The sequence below is a fragment of the Perissodus microlepis genome, chromosome 8, assembly GCF_051167445.1.
Source record: "Perissodus microlepis isolate ML-2025 ecotype Zambia chromosome 8, ASM5116744v1, whole genome shotgun sequence".
Lineage (NCBI taxonomy): Eukaryota > Metazoa > Chordata > Actinopteri > Cichliformes > Cichlidae > Perissodus > Perissodus microlepis.
In genome coordinates, this window is record NC_140468.1 from 8,063,486 (window position 1) to 8,083,259 (window position 19,774).

Genomic DNA, 19,774 nt, shown 5'->3' on the forward strand with positions numbered 1-19,774 from the left:
ACAGAAAAACAAATAGGCTGTCAGGAGGCCCAGTGCAAAAACAAAAACAACAAAATAAACACAGACAATGGGCAACATTAAGAAAAAGACGTAGATAAGGAAATAGAAAAGGGTTTTCTTACAAAATTGAAAAAAAATGTGTAAGATGAGAGATATTCCATTGCACACACAGTGCTGAAACCGTTTTGTCTTCAGCCCTTGTTCTGTAGAAGAAATTCAAGCTGTCCTTCAGCACAAAATCTAGCAAGATGAAAAACAAACAACAGGTAGGAACAGCTGCTCTCAAACTAAAGCCCTCAAACACCTTCAGGGACAAAGGAAAAAAAAAAGGAAAAAAAACCAAAAAGTATTTCTAGAGTCAAACAGAAAAGCAAAATAAGACACAAAAGGCCCAACGAACAAAAAAAAAGAAAAACAACAAGAGAAGAAAACTCACATGCGGCTGCTGGGTGGAATCTTGCGCCCATCTCTGAACCAGGTGACTTGTGGCTGAGGGAAGCTGCGAATGCGTGGTGCTGGAATCACAGCACCCTCTCCCTGAGAGACTGACTGGGTACGTTCGCCTTCCTCAAAACTGCCCATAACTAAAAGAAAACACACAATACACAGACAAAAACAAGGGAAGCAAGAGAGAACAAGAGAGTGAGACTGACAGTCGCAGGAACAAATTACTCTTGCTTTCTTCTTCTTTGACTTTTGGTAACCACAGAGCTTTTGTCATCTGCTGTCTATTGTGAAATTTCACACTGAAGCTATTTGATGGACAGCAAAGTGTTGTTGCCATGGTTTCCATGGTACATCAAGCAAGGCTAGACGGAACCGGCACGTAACGACTCACAGAGGGACATCGAGGGACGCTAAATTGACTAATATTCATATCCCGTATCCTCCTGTGTGGATGCATCAAAGGCAATCAATCTTGATCACGCACTAAATTTGTGCATTGCGCAACATAGTAGATGACCAGCTATGCCGCGTCTCTATTATCTCGTAATATATTTCATTTGTTTTTTTATTATTAGTATTTTTATTCATCCCTTGCCTCATTATATCTTAAAAGCTGACAAAACGCTGGACTAATATTACCCCCCCCTTTCCACTCCCGATTTCTAATGGGAATTTATCAACTACCTGTAAATTCATCTGTTGTGGGCTGTGAAATTCCCCTATGCTGTTACATTAGCAGATGCTGATTGTAAACCTTTACAGGACAACAGTAACAAGTAGAGTTTATGTTTTCCTCCTCCAGCACAGTCTGAAACGCAGTCACAGCATTATTTTTCTCCAAAGATCATATATTTGCCTCCGTGATTTAAAGGGGAACAATAGGCAGAAATAAATAAAATGTTACATTGAAAACCCAATTATGACACACATTTTGGAGATAATATCTCGGGAACATTCAGGGACGAAGGTGAGGGAGTCTGAACCGAGGATGCTGCGGTGGTTGTGAATCGATGGCAGTCTTATTTTTCCTCACTCTCTTTCAAGAGAATAAAAAAAGGTAATCTGGCTTTACGCTGCAGCTGTGGTGCTTAGCTTAAATGAAAATCTGGGAAGTGTGCAAATCCCCCGACTTTGATCTGCAGTTTCAGTGATGTGATGTCCTCCTCCCCTTCTTCCCTAATCTCTAATGCCTCGGCATGTTTCCCTTTCTCTGAGGTGTGTCTCTGTAATTCTAATTGTGCTGCCTCAATAGAATAGTTTCTAGAAGAAATCTCTCCATCTACCCTTCCTTCTTTCTTCTTCTCCCTCTCCCTCCCTTGTCCAGCTCATCCATTCCTTTTGCAGGTGTCCTTAATTCTCCTTTTTTACTCTGCGTCACCATCCATACCACTTCATGAGCAACTGAGAGGGAAGAAGAGAATTATGGAAATGGGAAGTGTTGGGAATAAATAGGAACTGAAATAACAGCAGGGTGGAGGCCAAGAAATAAATAGAAAGCAGTGGTGGCCAGATGACAAAGTCAAGAGAGAGAGAGGAAGCCGAAACAACAAACAGAACCAGTGATGGATGCCACAAAAAGTCCGTCTGCTGGAGGAGAGGCTTCGGCAACAGTGTGTTTGCCGAATACGAGAGAAGTCGACTTGTGGGACTCAATTTCCTATCACCCTCCCATTTCTTTCTCTTTAGTGGCTGGTTGCGTGCATCAACAGGTACAGCTGTACGTTACATCCATTCAAATGCGGCTGGAACACAGGGAAGCAAGTAAACCAGGCATACCCTAGTAAAGCACGGTAATGGACAAGTTGTGTATATGGGAAGGGGGGGTGGATCTGATGTGACAACACTCCAGACACCTCAGTGGCACGTCTAATAGCTCGTTAACAAGACGAGGGAGCTGAGTGGCCTGAAAACGAATGTGAAAATTTGCAGAAACACTGTGCACGGGAACTCTATTTTTGCCAAAGAAACAACAGATGTTGTTGACAAAGGAGAGAGAATGAAAAAAGCAGCGGTCATATTGAAATGAAGCAAAGTTAAAAAGAACCATGGCAACAATATCAATCTAATGAGAATGCTGAGTGGAACAGCTGTCTGGGATGATAACACTCTGAATGAGATGCAGGTAGATCTTTCACCCTGCCAGCATCTGTCCCTCCCTAGTCAGTCCTTGATACAAAGGCACCCAAAGATAGCGTGGGCCTACTGTGTACTAAACTGCTGCAGTTAAGCGCACACGCTTTCGCTCGCTTAAATCAGCATGTGTCTATTAGACAGCCGTTTATTCATTCGTTGGATCTGTGCTTCAGCTGCGTCCTGTGTTAATACTTACAGGCCACTTGTACTTCTGTGCGCCTCTGCAGAAGGGCTCCCACCCGATTTCTCACAATGCAGCGGTAAAAGCCAGCATGGGAGCGGTCCAGTGAAGGGATTAGGTACCTTTTAACAAGCACAGAAACACACAAGAAAAAGATTTAAATACTTTTAACTCTTAATAAACTAAAAAAACTAATTAAGACAAAAGTAGAATTCAAAGAAGTTATTTAATTTATAGGCACGAACAAGCTGAAAAGCATTTGAGTGCGTACACACATTAAATACACAAACTTAAGACTATCTAATAGAAGAACAAGGGCATTGAGGACGTCGCAGCTTAGCTGTTGTTTATTCCACCGATAATGATACTTGAGAGGCTAACCCAGCCATCACAGTGAAGCCATCCCTCACACACTTACTTAGACACAGGCACTAAGCTCAGACAGCAAACACCTGCATTAAAATGTCTTTTATGCAAACATACACACACACACACACACACACACACACAGACACAGACAAACAGAACACCCCCCTGGGACAAAGGTTGAAGCCTCATGTCTTCAGCAGCTGACATTCTCACGATGACCTTGACTTCGGTGTCCAGCTGTGATAGCAGTACTGCCTCGGTGCCAGGTGGCGGCAGAGTGACGTGTACTTTTTGCAAGGATAGAAGTGTACACTTAGCACTGTCTTGCTCTATATTGTTCCTTCTGCCACATCTGATGATACAGCTATGGTAAAAGGATAATGAGTAAGTAAGGTGTCTAAGGTTTTGGCTTGAGAAAGGACTGCATTAAAACAGTCCCTGTTTTGTTGCAATTAGACTGCAAAGACACACCTAAAAATGACTTAAATGTCATTCTGTCAGACTCCGCTAGTGTCGTAAGGCCTCTTTTGGCATCAGTGTCTCAACTCACCACCTGCTGTAATTTCTGAAGCCAACAGATAATGCTCCTCTTTTAATGAGGAACAAAGTACGCATCTGGAAGTTGGTTCAGAAAAGGCTAGTGAGGAGATGATGGTTTGTGTACTAATTTTTTATTTTCAAATTAATTTTCAAGTTAGATCGTATCCTAACATTAACCCTGCAGGCTGAAAAATGCCGCTTAACCAATGCGTTTAAATATAAAGCCAAAAGGTCCTTTGAAAGCATTGATTTATGACAAGCTGGGAGTGAGAATGGGCAGTTTGATGAAGCCAAAAAGAGAAAACAATGACTTTCTGTTTATTCAACGCAGGTATAGACCTTTGCTTTTAAAAAGTTTCAAGCACATTGAACTTCTAATTGTGTTCTGTAGAACAAAAAGCTTGTAAATTGAGTTGTTAGGGTATCGATTGTTTACTAAATTGATTACCTGAAAGCTAATAGGTTAATATGTGGTATAGTGGTGGGCATCCCCAGTTTGAGACTAGGAGGAGACACAAATCCACCCTCAAAAGATGAGAAGACAGTGTACTCTTTCTGCCGGACAAATGAGAAGGTTCAGATAGGAAGGGCATCTGGCATAAAATAAAAAAACTGTGCCAAGTCAAATTTGGGGATCCATTCGCCATGGCAGCCCCTTGGGAAAATAAGGCAGCAAAAAAACCTTTTTCATTACTTGCAAAGTGATACTTGATTGTGTGCTTGTGTCTTTTCAATATCTGGAAAACACCTGGCTACGTCTGTGAGAGAAAACTTCAATAGCATCAGGATACGAAATGGATTAGGGCATTTCATTTTAGAGATCAGGCACACCTCAAAACGGCAGGTATCAAGGTCCTAAAACCTTCCAATAACTAAAAGAAATGACTGCACTGAGGGAGCTACAAGGAACAGCCGGCTGTTAAAGTGGTTGCACGGATGGTCTCTAATGGCATGTTACATAGCAGCACAACATGCAGAAGTTGCAAGTTAGCCTACAGCCAGTTGCACATGTTTAATTTGAAAGTCACTCTAGCACAGCACACTCTTGTCAAAATAAATACTTGTAGGAGGTGAAACAGTTCCCACTAGGAGCATGTGTGACAGCAAAGCTGTCACATTCCTGCATGATATGTGCTCAGAAATGCTTAGAGCACTGCCAGGCAGATCGTTTGAGAGTAACCTTTAGTAATGGTATGTACTGGTTTCTATAGTAACCACATGCAGTTTGTTTGAAAAGTTTTTTTGTGATTTAACCTTTTGTTTACACATCGCTTTTTTGTCATGAATCAGTGTTTGGCGAGAACATAAGTGAGACTATTTGTTAAAAAAAGAGCAATTTCATAGTTCAGAAGTGCATTCAACAAGCTGTTTGCAGTGAAGTTGGATGCTCGCAGAAGCAAAACTATAACTGCAAACAAAGCAGTTGTATTTTAGGGGCCATAAAAAGAATTATTCCTCTAAAAATGCTCTGTTATATATGCCTAATGGTACCTAAATATCTGAAAAGCACTCATCTGGTCTCTTCTGTAGTTGACTAAAAATGCATCAAGAGATTCAAAAGCACTGCAGAGAGCTCAAGAGAAGAAAAAAGAAACATCTATTTTCTAATAGTGTTTTTAAAGCAAGCTAACCAAAAATATACCCTCCTGCATTACACGCAGTACATAAATATATTTAAAAACTTTCCACATAGAAATAGGCTAGAATATATTTTTTAAATTTGGTGATTTTGATCAGGCTGACAATCAGACTTTAAAGTAGAAACAAGCATCTATTTTGCTTTAGGGTCATTCAGAACAATTTTACTTGATCTACACTGATCAAATATTCACATAGTGAGGAAAAACGAAGACCCAAGAAGGAGCTGCTAGAGCAACTTTAGTGTGCTGTCAGTGTAATCTCTCTGAACTAAGTCTCTAATTTGGTGTTTTAAACATGGTGGTCGAGAACACCATCACTCATTCTCATTAAACGACTGAGTCGCATGCTTTGGAAAGTAGAATCTGCAACAGTTTTGCTTTTTCAAATCAGCTTTTTCTATGTCACCAGTCTCTCATGTATGTGTCAGAAAACTTAATTTCACACCACCTTTAACATGCAAGACAACAAATAAGCAGATAGCTGTTGATTTGCTGTTCCACATGAAAAGGAAGAATTAATGGATAGTGCGCATATCTAGAAGAGCATGGTGCTGTGCTCAGGATTCTGGTTTCTGCTAGTTGGATAAAAAAACTCTGCATTCAAATCTCTGCATGTGAATTTCAAAAGACGAGGATGCCATTATCCTGTTGGACAAGGAATCTTCTTAAGTCCTCCATCGGACAGAGTAGAGATCTGTCAGCAACCACTTGGCAATCATTAGTCACAATATAAAAATGTGCATTTCTCCACTGATTGTGAGTGATTGCTGTGTCAAAGTAACAGGGGGTCATTGATTAGAAACTGGTCAATGACCCCCTGGTAACGATCGTTTGCTAGGAAAGACTATGTATTCTGCGACTGGTTGGGGAGCGACTGCTGAAGGTTGCTGGCCGTCCCAAGCATGCGGTATATGGCGCTTGTTTGTGTTGGTTGATGGCAGATTGTTGCGATAGCTAGAGGTTTGCATGGAACGAAACATGAAACTGAGTTTGCAGTGCAACCTAAACTGCAAATGGAAAACTTACCCCTTCACAATAAAAGCAGTGACTTGCAACTACAACCAACACAATTCAAAAGATGCAGTTTTTACTTTGAAGATTGAAGTTCTTCATTTCCAGTTTGTGTCTCACTTTTTGAAGTTTCACTAACCACTCACTGTCTAGTTTGCTCTTTGAATTATCCCGATAGCTTGAAAAGGTCCAGAAAGCCGACTCTGTTCTTTAAATGTAGTGCTTTTGAAATTGATATAGTGCCGTAACAACAAATGGCTGGCTGTGCTGGAAGGCTTTTAATATCTATAACAAAAAAAATGAAGTGGTATCAAACCTCATTACCAGCAGCGCCACTTGGGCCCGAAGGACTAAATGAGTTTTAGCCCAAAGTCTGTTAAGGCTTAATCAACTAATCAGTAGGCTCTATTAATGATGTGTGACTCCTTTCATATGTTCCATCAACTAAATGAATACAATTACATATATATGCTATGCATAAATGGAAGGGAGAGGAGGTGAATAGATAATGGGATGCCAGCAAAGGAAGACTGTTACAAAAAAAGTGAGCTCGCTCAGTGGTTTGGAGAAGAAGAAGCAGATATCGAGCGAGAAATATCTGACAGGTGGTGTCGTTGCTCGAAGTTTAACCTCACTGAGGCCTAGAGAGAATTCACCCTAGAGCCAGAACCTTCAGGGTGACTTTAGTTAGTATTCTTTCACTTTCTCTCCCTCTCTTTCTCCCTCTTTCACTCTGTCCCTTATATAATGAATACAATTAACCTTTGCAGAGTTGTGCACGTTGGCAGCAGGTTGGGGGAGTCAGCGGGGGCTCGCTGTGTTGGACAGAGATTGATTGATGTTCCTGTGGTCAGCACACTCCGTCAGATCCCCTTTAATTAGCCCCACTCAGGAGAAATGATTAGTTGGAGGAGTGGCAGGGAGACGGATAGAGGGACATGAGAAAGAGGGGAGGACTTGGCATAAAGTGGGTTGGAGATGGAGGAAGGCAGAGAGAACAGAAGGGATGGAAGAATGAAAACAGGTTAGAGAGAGAGGGGGAAAAGATAAAGAGATGGCAGCGGATAACTGGAGAAACTATCATCTTTGATTGTAGGTGGCTGCAGTGCACTCTTTTTTAGAGAGTTCCCATAATAATATCATACCTTCACCAAGGTTAGCTCCAATAACATTCGACTTTAATTGCTAGTTAAACACTAGCATTATAAAACCTCATTCACACACAGCAAGGACACTATAATTACAGCCTATCTTATCATAAAAGTAAATCATAATAAATTATAAAGCATCATAAATTTATTATGAGCTGGTAATGACACCAACATTTTTCTCTACTAAACACTGCAATTAATTAGAAACCAGATCTGAAAGTGTGTGTGTTGTTGATGCTGTGTCACGTGATGCAAAGATCAGATTTGACTAAAAAAACGAAACGAAGCACGAAGTCTGACCGCTCACTTATAATGATCTCCCCCCTCATGTTACAGTTACAGCTAACAGAAAGGTCTTCAACCTCATATAACAGTTTGATGTCACTTTACTTTTCTTAACGAGTTCACTTAACAGCAACACGGCATACTTCAACAGCTTGTATATTCAAAAGGGTAGCATACAAACAAAAGCAGTTGCAGTGGATAATTATTAGCTTTGACAGCCTAATTACTTATTTATTCAGGGGATCATGATGGACTGATGTGTGTCATTATTCTAATAGGATGATTATATGCTTATGGTGTGTTTACCGTGTGCTTGAAATATCCATCACAGAAAGCAACACGTGAAAGCAACATTGACAGAAAATCAAAGATACTCGTTTATAGCTCTGAAATGCTCCACCGCATGCGTAATGTCTCTGAAAAGAGATCAATACTCTTTGAGATCAACTATATATTTTTAAGGACATTCCATTTAAAGATGCACTGGATTATATAAGAAATGTTTTCTCGGTTAAATGTTTCTCAGTTTCTTCTTAATTCCTAACATATCCACTACATCACAGGTAACTAGGACTTCTCATTTAAGCTACTGGAAATAAATAGATTCTTTAGAGGTGCACAGAGGATAGCTTCTTCTGTTCTTTAGGATAACGCAGAGGGATACGTGTCCAAAGGAGACAGTATACTCAAACTAATACTATTTTAAGATCATTTTATCTTACAATTTCCGCCCCATAATGTCTGAAAAAGCCAGTTTCCTTTTCTATGCATTCATCCCAGCTGTGAAATAGTCGCGAAGGCCAGAACATATTATGTTGCAAATATACGACAAACAAAAGCCTGCATACTTGTACAAAGGATGAAATTGGTAAAGGATACTGGAACATTCTTGAATTAAGAACTATTTATATCAGAACTTAAAAGACTACAATAGGAAAAATACTTTGTAAACTATATAAACATGATAAAGTGAGGGTACTTCCTGTTTAATGTGGAGATTCAGTGTAATTATTCGTATAACCCGATGTCCTTGCACATCCATACAGTACAGTATGGATGTGCTTCTACAGTAGAGAAGCAGCCATACCAGCCAGCAGCACAGTGACACACACGCATGAACAAATGCTGTACATGTGCAAAATAAAACAGTGTCTTCTTCTTCTCCTGTTGTCTCACTTGCACTTGAGACTCACTCACTCTGCTCAGCCATAGAAAACAAGAAGTGAGTGCGTGCAAGGGAGGAGAGAGAAAGGTACAATCTATTGTATCTAGGGGCTGTGGCTGAGAATGCCAGAGAGATAGAAAATGGACATTTCTAGTTATAGCCAGAAATCCATTAAGGTCATCCAGAGAGAGATGCTGCCTGGCTGACTGTATTCAAGGCGTGCCCATCCCTAACATGATGGGATTCAAGTACTGACCTAAGGTACTGCAACTCTTTCTCCTTAGCACGGATAAAGGTTAGCCAAACATTAGAAAATAAACAAGGATAACAATGCGTTCAACCAATCAGCTTAATAATACATGTGGATTTATTTGACCTGTATATTGAAAAATTCAGTTATGTCTCACGCTGGTCAAGTCTGCATACTAATTCTTCTTTTTCTTATTGTTATTATTACATTTCAAGGATACTTTCATTTAGTCCAGTGAAGTAGCTTTGGATTTTCTGTTTTGTTGTTTTGCTTTTATTTGATGTCTTTTATTCACAGGGCCTTAAAGCACAGAAATCCAAGCATATAAAAGAAACGCATACAGATTAAGTAGAGAGTGCCACGGACCCGCTAAATAAAAACTATTTATTTAGATCTGATGTGACTCGCTAGAACAATTGTGTGTGACAATTGGAAAGAGCGACAGCAGAAGGAGCAAGGATATGTTGGATGTGTCAAAGAAAACAACACACTGGGAAATGAAATGGGAAATGAAAATGACAGTGAGCGAATGGGCAAATTTGAATCTCAAGGTCTTATTATTTGCTGCTGTGCTTTATTCCTCATGCAATTTCATTTTCCACATGCACACTTTGACCCACCCCCTGTTCTACATGCATACACATTTGTTTTGGCACATGGAGACTGGAACAAAAGGAATCTTCAATTTGTCTGATTTTCAACAGGGTTTTTTGACATTTCCTGCGATAAATTGCTGTTTAATGACAGTAAAAAGGCAGCGCACACACAAACCATGACTTGGATCCTACTCTTGTGTCTGTTATATATGTACTCATTACAGAAACAAATAAAAACAATTTTCATAATTACCACCGCTGTTAATTTAGGGCAGCTGTCGTATGAACCTCTCATTGGGTGGTGGTCACTGTAGCTGGAGACAGATGGCACATTCCCAACAGGACAGTAAACTGACACGCTTTAGCTGGTCTTAAGTTTGGATATAATTTATTCAATAACTCAATAACTAATCTTAGGCACAATGATGTTCGTGGCTTCCTCTAAATATTTGTTCGTGTGTGAAGAAAAGGCAGTTTTTTATCACCAGCTTTTCCTTCATCTTCATCCAGTTGGCATGCTTGTCATCTCTTCTCGCTTTCCCCCCAGACATTGAAAAACATTGTACTGAACTTGTTTTAATTTGTTCAGAGCTAACATGAAATGATATCTGCTTAAAAGAGAAAAAATGTGGATGCTTAGTGGTATTTCATCTATGTATGGATTAAAGTAAGACAAGACAAACAAAGGGGATGGAGGAGAGCCCAGTGTGAAGTGTGAAGAGGGGCGTCTGGGTGAGGGTTGAGTTTTTAGGAAATACGTAAATGCAGTGTTTAAAAATCTGCACATATCTGTCTACATCTAGCTTCCAGCACATTCTTGATTTGCCAAAAACACGGATATACAACATTACCGTCCCATTTCTGAAGGCGCACCCACATTTTACAAAGATGAATCATTATTGCAAAGAGTGAAGTGACATTCTATCAAGCTAGCTGTCAAACGCTAATCTCATTTTCTATTTATTCTTTTCTTTCCTGATTGTGAAATGCCAGATTTGAAGAGCAAAGCACCTATTATGCAGAAGATCATAGAGATGAAAAGTCAATCAACACGAACTCGTCACGCTGCGACTGCGATGTCTTTCGCACCATTTTTTATGTATTTATTTGTTTCATATTTTGTGGTGAGGGAGTCTTGATTAGACATATCCATACCCCCGTTTGTGCCCGTACAGAGGTTTCTCCTGGAGATCTGTGGTTGAAGATTACAGTCATTTACTCTTAGTTTTCTGCCTTTTCCTTTGGATTCACAGATTTCTCTGCTCATTTACTGATGCAGTTGTAATTTGAAATGTCATTCTTAAAGTTTTTATCTTTCAGAAAAAAACGTATCCTCTCTGGAATGCTATTTTCAAATTATTATAACTGAAACAAACAACTACTATATTCCCTTCTGCCTTTGTAAAACCCTTTAAGACTTATTTATTTACTTTTGTCTTTCAATCTAATTACAGTAAGAAGCAAAAGTTTACTATTCTCGGAAGCAGAGGCCACACTCCACCAACCCAGCCAAGAACCAATTGACAAACAAAAATGCCTCTTGAGGGCCGATTAATAATTAACTCTCTTAATTAGGTTTCTAGGTTAATTGGCAGCAAAAAGACTGGTGGAGTGCCAGGTAATCACCCCTGAGGTTTTGGTCACGTGACAGGAAGCTGTGGTGCTATTCTGTGTATTTATAGATCTATTGATTTGCTGAAGCATTGTGTGTGGGAGACTTATCTGCCTAATAGGATCAAAAATTCTTAATTGTATTGGATATAATCTTCATCCTTTCTAAGTTCAATTGTAATCTGTTGATAAGGCTATTAAATGATTTTTTTTAGGAACAAAGAAAGCAGCACGCGAGCCAGAATGTGTGAATATCTGTGTGTGGCAATTGGATATTGTATAGATGAAGTTTCCGTCATGTGGCATTTGTCAGTGCTGATCCTGGTCTCTTTAAAAGTCAGCCACTTGCTTAACTCTTCCACGCACACACCTACATGTTGAATTATAATGCTCACGCAGAGTTTGCAGCATTGATTGGTTGCCAGAGGACACAAGGTCAAGTCACATGGTGTCAATATTTAAAGCAGCGCCCAGCACTGGGGACCTCTACCATAACCTCATTAATATCGGGGTCTGTTCTGCTGAAATACTCTGCTGGCGGAAAGAAAGGCCGACTTGAGGAATAAGGAGGAGTGCGTACCGACATATAAACAACACGAGCGCTTCGGTTTTGCATTAAGAGAGCTGCTGATATATATGAGGAAATTATACAATGGACACAAAACCTCAAGAAAAAGGCATGCGTACTTAAAACTAACATCCACAAACTCTTGGAAGTATATAGCAGGGCACTCGGTCTTCAGTTAAAATGGTATTTAGATTTTTTAAGTACTCAGCTACTCATATGGACTCTAGATCTTTATAAAGGTCCTTTTGTTGTTTGCATGTTGCATTTAGCCTATGCAAGAGTCACGTTCTTTTTCGCAGTGTACTTTATTTTATTACTAGCAGGACGTTGGTAAAGCACAGATGGTCTAAGCGCATGACAGCAATTTGAGGGTATTTTTGATTAGCTTCTAGTTTATATCTATTTGTAAAGCCAAACAATCCTGAATGGGATAATTGCATGGCTTTAACAGTCCTTTTATATGATATACACACTCACATAGACATAACCTTGTCCAGCCTTGTGTCTGAGTACTTGTTTAATCACCCATAGTGTCACTCAATCACTCTCCCAATAACACAGTCAAAGTGGCCCAAAGCTTTCAACAGCAGTGGTTTTCTCAGGTACAGTCCATTCTCATCAATTCCTCCAGCAGCTGTGTGTCTCACTTCTACCCTTCCTGCTCTGCTGTTCTCACTCTGGTCTTATCTGTCTCCAGAGATTATACCAAGAAAGCGTTTCCATCAACAACCCTGATGTTGCTTCTATGTTCAGCCACTGTTGTTTTCACATTCGTTCTCTTTTTCACATGTGAACACAACAGTTCAGCTAAGATCTGCTGCGCGTCAGCAAGCTTTCTATCAATCGTCCGGCACTTCATTTGTACTGCTGTCTGCACACATACATGTACATGCGCACGGAAACGCTCAGTGAAGGCACACTGCTCTCTGAGATAAGAGCAATGTTTGCCTCGTGATTGGGATCTTCCAGTTACCGTTAAAGACGGTTTATCTCCTGCACTAACCCTCATTCACGTCTTTCGCTTGTTTGCAGCCTCTCCAGAGAGAGAGACAGAGAGTGATGGAGGTCACGGAGGCACGAGGGAGAGAGAGGGGGGGGGGGGATAGAGGCAATAAAAGAAAAGAAGCAAGAATAAGCCATTTCTTTATTTATAATGCACTAATGTTTGATGGATTATAACCAGGATTAATTAAAAATGCACATGCAGAGTACCACACTTCCCTACTGAATTTGAGAATTATTACGGCAGTGTTGGAAATGAAATAAAGATTTGCTTTTAGAGCCATAATATTACACTGATTCAATTTAAATTTAAAATAAGTTTGATTTTAAAAAATATTTTCATCAAACAAGCATTAAACACCTATCTAACTGGAATAGGGTGCAGAAGATGTTCTTACATAGCCCATGCTTCTTCTCTGTAGCATCAGAATAATTCATCAAAAAATATAAGTAAGGCTACCTGTGGCTACAAGACCAGGTCCCTTTGAAGGATTTTTTTATAGGTCAAATTCAAACCATCCCTCAAGCAAGAGAGTTCAAGTATTGTGGGATTTTATTCACGAGTGGTGGGACGTGAGCTTGACTGGGAGATTAGTGTGGCGTCAGCGATAGGGCTGGGCCATATCATACCGTTCACGGTAATACCGGTGTAATTTTGGGCAACGATAGCAAAATGAAATATCGCGATAGAATATGGGTAAAACGCGCATGCGCAGTGCCTATGTTTACATACGCATGGCGGCGACGCAGAATGAGAAGAGCAAAAGCAGATCGTTGAATGAAACGGATGAACCAGAATTGGTTTGTAAAAATGCTGCAACTTCAGTGGTGTGGAACTGGTTTAGCTTTCGTCCGTCAGATACACAACAAAGCACTATTTTTGGTAGCGCATGCTAGCAGGCCGTCGTTATTACCGTGTTGTTTGGAAAATACGGCACATTTAAAATCAATCCTTTGATTTTTTCTGAAAATCGACAGAGCCCCTTATAATCCCGTGTGCCTTATGTATGAATTCTGGATGTGTTTACTGACCTCGAAACAATTTTATGTCGTACACGGCGCTCGAAAATCTGTCAAATGTTTCAGTACGACTTTGCTAAGCTACGAAGCCGCACTGCTTGATGGGTTGTCGGAGCCTCGCGGAGTGATACTTACTGTGCTTCAACATAATATTACCGTATTGTGTGTGTATAACCTCTTTTTAAGTTTTGTGGATATTATACATGGTTATGCTGAGGATATGTCAGCCAGTTTCCACTGGAAATGCCTTTTGGTTAAACTGTCAGCGAGAAATTTGCACTGTTAAATTTTTATATAACTTTAATGCACATAAAAAACAGCTGCTTGTTTAAGTGAAAATACATTGATGGGGGTTTTTGCACTAATAAAGTTGTGGAGTATTTTTTCTAGTGTCAATTATATCGTCAGTTATATCGTTATCGCAAATTTTCAAATGTATATCGTGATAAATATTTTTGGTCATATCGCCCTGCTCTAGTCAGCGATAATGCAGGCATTGTACCGGACTGTCGTGGTCAGGAGAGAGCAGAGCTGAAAGGTGCAGCTTTTGATTTACCAGTCCATCTGCATCCTGACCCTCACCTATGCTCATGAAAAATGGGTAACAACTGAAAAACTAGTGGTCGAAATCCAGATCTTGGAGTAGAGCTGCTACTCCTGTGTGTCCTGTGGGTACGCCCGAATGGCAGGAGAACACAGGGTAGACCCAGACCACAATGGAGAGATCTCATCTAGCCTGGGAACACTCTGGGATCCCCCAAGGAGGAACTAGAAAGTCTGTCTGGGGAGAAGGACATCTGGAATAACCTGCTTAACGTGCTGACACTGTGAACTGACTTCGAAAACGATAGATTGGTAGATACCAATCTATCGTATATTTTGATTTAGATTCAAATCAAAATATCACATGTGTCATGTACGTTAAAAGAATAAGGTCTCAGTCACACTGACCTAGAGGACGATCAACAACCTTTGTATTTACCAGCCACTTGGAGCTGGCTGTCAGAGGTGAAACGAGTTTGTAAAGAGGGTGCTGCACCAAAAACCTTCCTGTACTCACCTGTAGTTTTCATGGAAGATGCCAACTTGTCTGCAAACACTTGCCATTTATACTCTGAGCTATAGTGAAACTGAAAAGTTCACTGCAAACTGGAAGTGGACATTGTTTGCTTTCACAGTAAAAGTTACAAGCTTTTTAAAAAGTTGTACCTGACTGCTGCAACCAGCACATTTTACTTTTAGTGCAAACAGACTCCATTTCCAGGTTGTGTCACAATTTTTCACAGTTTCACTTCCTCTTGGTGTGTACTCAAACTCAAAACCTCAAAGGAGGTTTTCAGTGCAACACCGTGCACCTCTTTCCAATCAATTTCACGCTAGCGTGAATTAGCGACCAGTGGCTACCAGGGGTCAATCACTAATCTCTGCTCCTTATTGAATGGGACTTTCATAGTTAATCTCTTACAGTAGGCCTGTAGCTAATGGCAAAAAGGTAAATACTAATCCTAATTTCACCAAATATATACATGACTAGTTAGTTACAGTTCATCAGCCTGTGCTCACCTGTACTCCAGTGAAAAGCGTGTTAATTCTGTGCTATTGTGGATCCATTTAAACTCTAGTGGCCAGCTTCCCTCCGCCATGCAGGTCAGCACCAGCCTGTTACGTTCCAGATGGAGCTGGCTACGCACTGGCTCTGTCTTGAAGTAGGGAGGCACGTCATCTGTAAAGACAAATGTTTGGAATTAAAGTCTTTCAATTTCCTAATGAGACATTTTTCTCCTAAAACCAGTTAATGGAAAACAAACAGTGAACAATGCAAACTCTTAAATGTCACACACACAAATACAGGGACAAAAGAATGTCAGGAAAATGGAGTTCTTTAGATAAGATAGAAGGAATCACATTAACTTTGATAATGTAAGCACAGACAAGAAGCAAGCACAGAGTCCTCGGAAACTTTTCAAATACACTTAAACAGGGAGCCAAATGTAACTGATGCTTACATCTCTCTGACTGTTACGGATTGTCTATGGTCAGATGCTGGGATCTCATTTAAGACAAAGTAAACTGTGTTGCATTTATTTATCACTGGCATCTAAACACACTCCAGATGGAAAACCCTCTGTGAATGCGTCCCATTCGGAGCTACCTAATCTGATATGATGCACTGTTGTCTGCTGTGGGTGATTTTGACTTGCTCTTAATGTCTCAGAGAAGTCTGACTAACCGCGAAGAGGAAGCAAAAGCATCAAGTCATGAAGGATTGATCCTGCATCTCCTGCTCTGTGCACTTGTGTGTCAGTAGCTCATTGGCACAGTGCAGTACCTTCCTCCGAGCTAGACAGAGCAGACAGGAGAGGAGTAAAGCTAAGGAGGAGGCATGAAATCCTTTCATCATTTGTTCGCCTCCACTCTATATCGCTCTGTTTTTCGCTCCTTCTGTGTTTCCTGAACACGCTCTGTTGAGTGTGACGGAATGGATTGAGGAAGACCGGCGAGAAGCTCTCTGTAGGGTGGTGCCCATAGTGAACGTCGCAATAGACACACAGTGATTTTTTTATATCTCAATCAAGAAGCTGCACAGCAAAACTGTCAAGGTCTCTCGTGGCTCTAATATCTCACCCTTAATAAATGATGCAAAAATGGACCGCTTACTTGATGATCATTGTAAATATAGAACACATTAATTGGATGGTTGGATAATATAATTATCAAATTGACTGATAATCAGGCATTGAAATTAAACTGTCAAAATGATCTATAGTGCTGATATTTTGTTCCTCTATTCTGGCTCAACAAATCCACTGGAGGTAGACTGATAAGAGTGAAGGAATGGTGAGAAAAATAGGGGATGAAAGTCAAACAGTGGAAGCCTAAAGATGATTTACAGGCATTTCACTTAAAATTACAGACTTAGATTAACTACTAAAGATTCTTCTTCACACTAAATGTATGTATGTTACAGTAGCTGATCATGGAGGAACATAATATAGTTTGCATTTGCATCTAGTTTTTTTTTTCCGTTCCTATATTCACAGATAAAAGTTGAGTGGAACCTTTACAGGAGCCCTTACAGTAAAATGCGACACAGATGAACAGCGCTGCTAAAAACAAACTTCTGTCCACAAGATCAAAACTTCAGGCAGTGCAGTATAGCCTGAAATCCAGACTACAGACCAAAGCTGCTGTGATACATGTAGAATCTGGATTAGCAATTTATTGTCCTTCACAAAAAAACCCTGCTTATTTTACTCATCATAAATAGATTTCCAGACCTTCAAGGTTTTTCTTTGTTTTTCAAGGTTCTTAATTTTTTTTAAACACGTAGATCACATCAAAATTCAAAATGAGAAATTTAACAAGTTTGAAACATCTGATACTGTTGTCTTTAAACCACCTGACACAACATTTAATTAATTTACAACTTAATTAATGATTACGTTCCACTTTTTATTAAGCTTCACACAGTGTCCCAACAGGTTTGCATATCCTAAAAATATCAGAAAGTCAAATAAGCACCTTATTTATTTTACTGTATTCTAGCTGAGGAGCTCGTGAATGCGCAGCCACGTGTATTCTCCAGACAAGTTATGAAAGAGCCAGATGACTAATCATGTCATTCCAGAGAAATATAAAGCAGATTTAATTACTATGTTAAATTATGTTGAAGAACTTTCTGAAATACCTCGGTCGTCAAGAACCAACGTGATAGACTGAGGCAGATACAAAGTTACATAACGAAGAACATCAAGAAAAATGATAAGGGAATGAATGGTAGTTGTTGGAAGTTCAAAAGTGCAAAAACACACTTCAGTGATTCAATAATGAATATTCATAAATTCTTGATGCATATTTATCAACAGCTTTTGGTTTGACTTCTCACTTGATAACCTGAGTATTGTGCTAGGCTGACATGCATAAATATTTATAACACATATAAGAAGACATAGGAGACTCAGCAAGCTAACACACGGCATTTATCTGCTAAATTCGACTCACATCACCACTGAGCATTTTCAGGAGTGAGCCTTTTCCGTTCTGTTCAAATCTGATCCCTTAATCTAGTCAAACACGAAGAAAGACACCATACAGCAGGGGCATAAAAAGTTCAGTCAAACCATAGACACAGCTAACAGAAAGTCACACTGTGAAGTCTTTGTCAGTGTAAAGACAGAATACACAATGAACGAAAAGAAAAATGAACACTTAGGTTAAGTGATATAAGACAAAAAATGAGTGAATGATCTATAAGCGATGAGGATGGCAGACAGAGGGCTTAGCAGATGCAAAAAAAAAGAGAGATAAAATGTAAAATAGACTCTAAGCTGCCTTTAGAGTTGGAGTGCCAGGGCCTCTCCAGTGTGGGTTAATGCTATGCCTGGCACTGGAGGAGATAGTTTGAGAATGAGGGTGATTGAGACATACAATAGTTATTTGAGATGGCCGAGACTAATCGTTCCCTCGCGATGCACGCTTTGCTTTTATCTTTGAGGGACAGATAAAAAGAGCATGAGGTGAGAGGAAGCAGTGGAGTGGGGAAAGAGACAAGAGGAAGCAATGCCGTGAAAAAGAGGGAAGAAGAGGGGTGGGGGGCACATGCAAATGAAAGGCAAGCGCTGTATCACGCAGAAACACATATCCATTCAAGCACAGGGCAGTGTGAGGCCAAAGAAAACACTGATCACTGATGATATCTCCAGTAGCTCCTCTCATTAGGACGTCCGTAAGAGCTCATCAGTGTTATCTAACAGTAAAATCAGCACATGCAGTGCCAGTATAAAAGAAAGCACTCTAGGAGTATAATAACTTAGGCCCAGAAGTAATTAATATTTTTTTGTTAACAATTAGTAATCAAAACATTGCATACAACATGACCCCATGTAAAAAAAAATCAACAAATAAAATGTTTTATGTTAATAAGAACTCCGAGTTTTATCTGAACCGGTGTTTTGGTGGGTGTCCAGGCTTAAATGTGGAAAGCAAATAAAGGTCAATTGTATTTCTCAATAAAACACACAAATGTTGTCATCTATAATAAAAACAGTCCTGTCTTAAAAATGCATATCTTTCTCATATGAATATGAAACGTGTTTTAATTGTGCTTTCTGCATAATAATTAACAACAAAAGTGGGGTCACGAAGGGAATAATGTAATAAGCAATACATAGCTCATATCTTTTTGAGTAGAAAGCAGGAATGCAGTCCTCCCCTACCGGTGACCCGTAGCATTACCAACAGATTGATGCACAATTAACCCATATGGGAATCTGTGCTTCCTGTGCACATGGCTGGTTATACATTCTTTATGCTGACAGCACTTTAGCAACATGGAGTAACTATAGCAACAATTTCCTGACACTTTAATACTGTAAACACTTACATGTGACAGGATTTAATGATGCTTTTAAAAAAAATAATCAATGCTTTTTCTCAGAGGAAATGATTTTCACACAACTACAGGAAGTATAAATGTGCAGCATGTTGCTATCACTTTGTGAGACAAAGATGAAAACTGAAGTATCAAGATTTTAATGACATACCACCACTTGAGATCTTGCTGTTACAGTTCATACTGTACACAGCTATTAGCGCAGATAAAAAGGCTTAGAAAACACATTGGATGGTCTGTCTCATGCCACCAGTAAGCTCTTATACACTTCCAATTAGTGTGAACAGTGCTACAAATGAACTCGCAGACAGACTAGACCCAACTTAAGTTTCCACTATTCGGCTGCATGCTTCCTGTAAAATACAAAGGATTACTGGGTGTTAGAGACCCCCTCGTTTGCATACAGCAAAGTC

General features: G+C 39.8%; 1 protein-coding gene across 4 annotated transcripts in view; it reads right to left on the bottom strand.

Annotated features, from left to right (window-relative positions):
* The window catches only part of sdk2b (sidekick cell adhesion molecule 2b), a 283,868-nt gene that overhangs the window by 68,168 nt on the left and 195,926 nt on the right, over window positions 1–19,774 (bottom strand). For all 4 annotated transcript variants that reach the window (XM_084937294.1, XM_084937292.1, XM_084937291.1 and 1 more), the window contains exons 2-4: window positions 15,533–15,692; window positions 2,777–2,883; window positions 437–584 (exon numbers count right to left, since the gene is read on the bottom strand). In XM_084937294.1, the coding sequence (XP_084793420.1) occupies window positions 437–584; window positions 2,777–2,883; window positions 15,533–15,692 (415 nt within the window). The remainder of the gene's footprint in view (window positions 1–436; window positions 585–2,776; window positions 2,884–15,532; window positions 15,693–19,774) is intronic.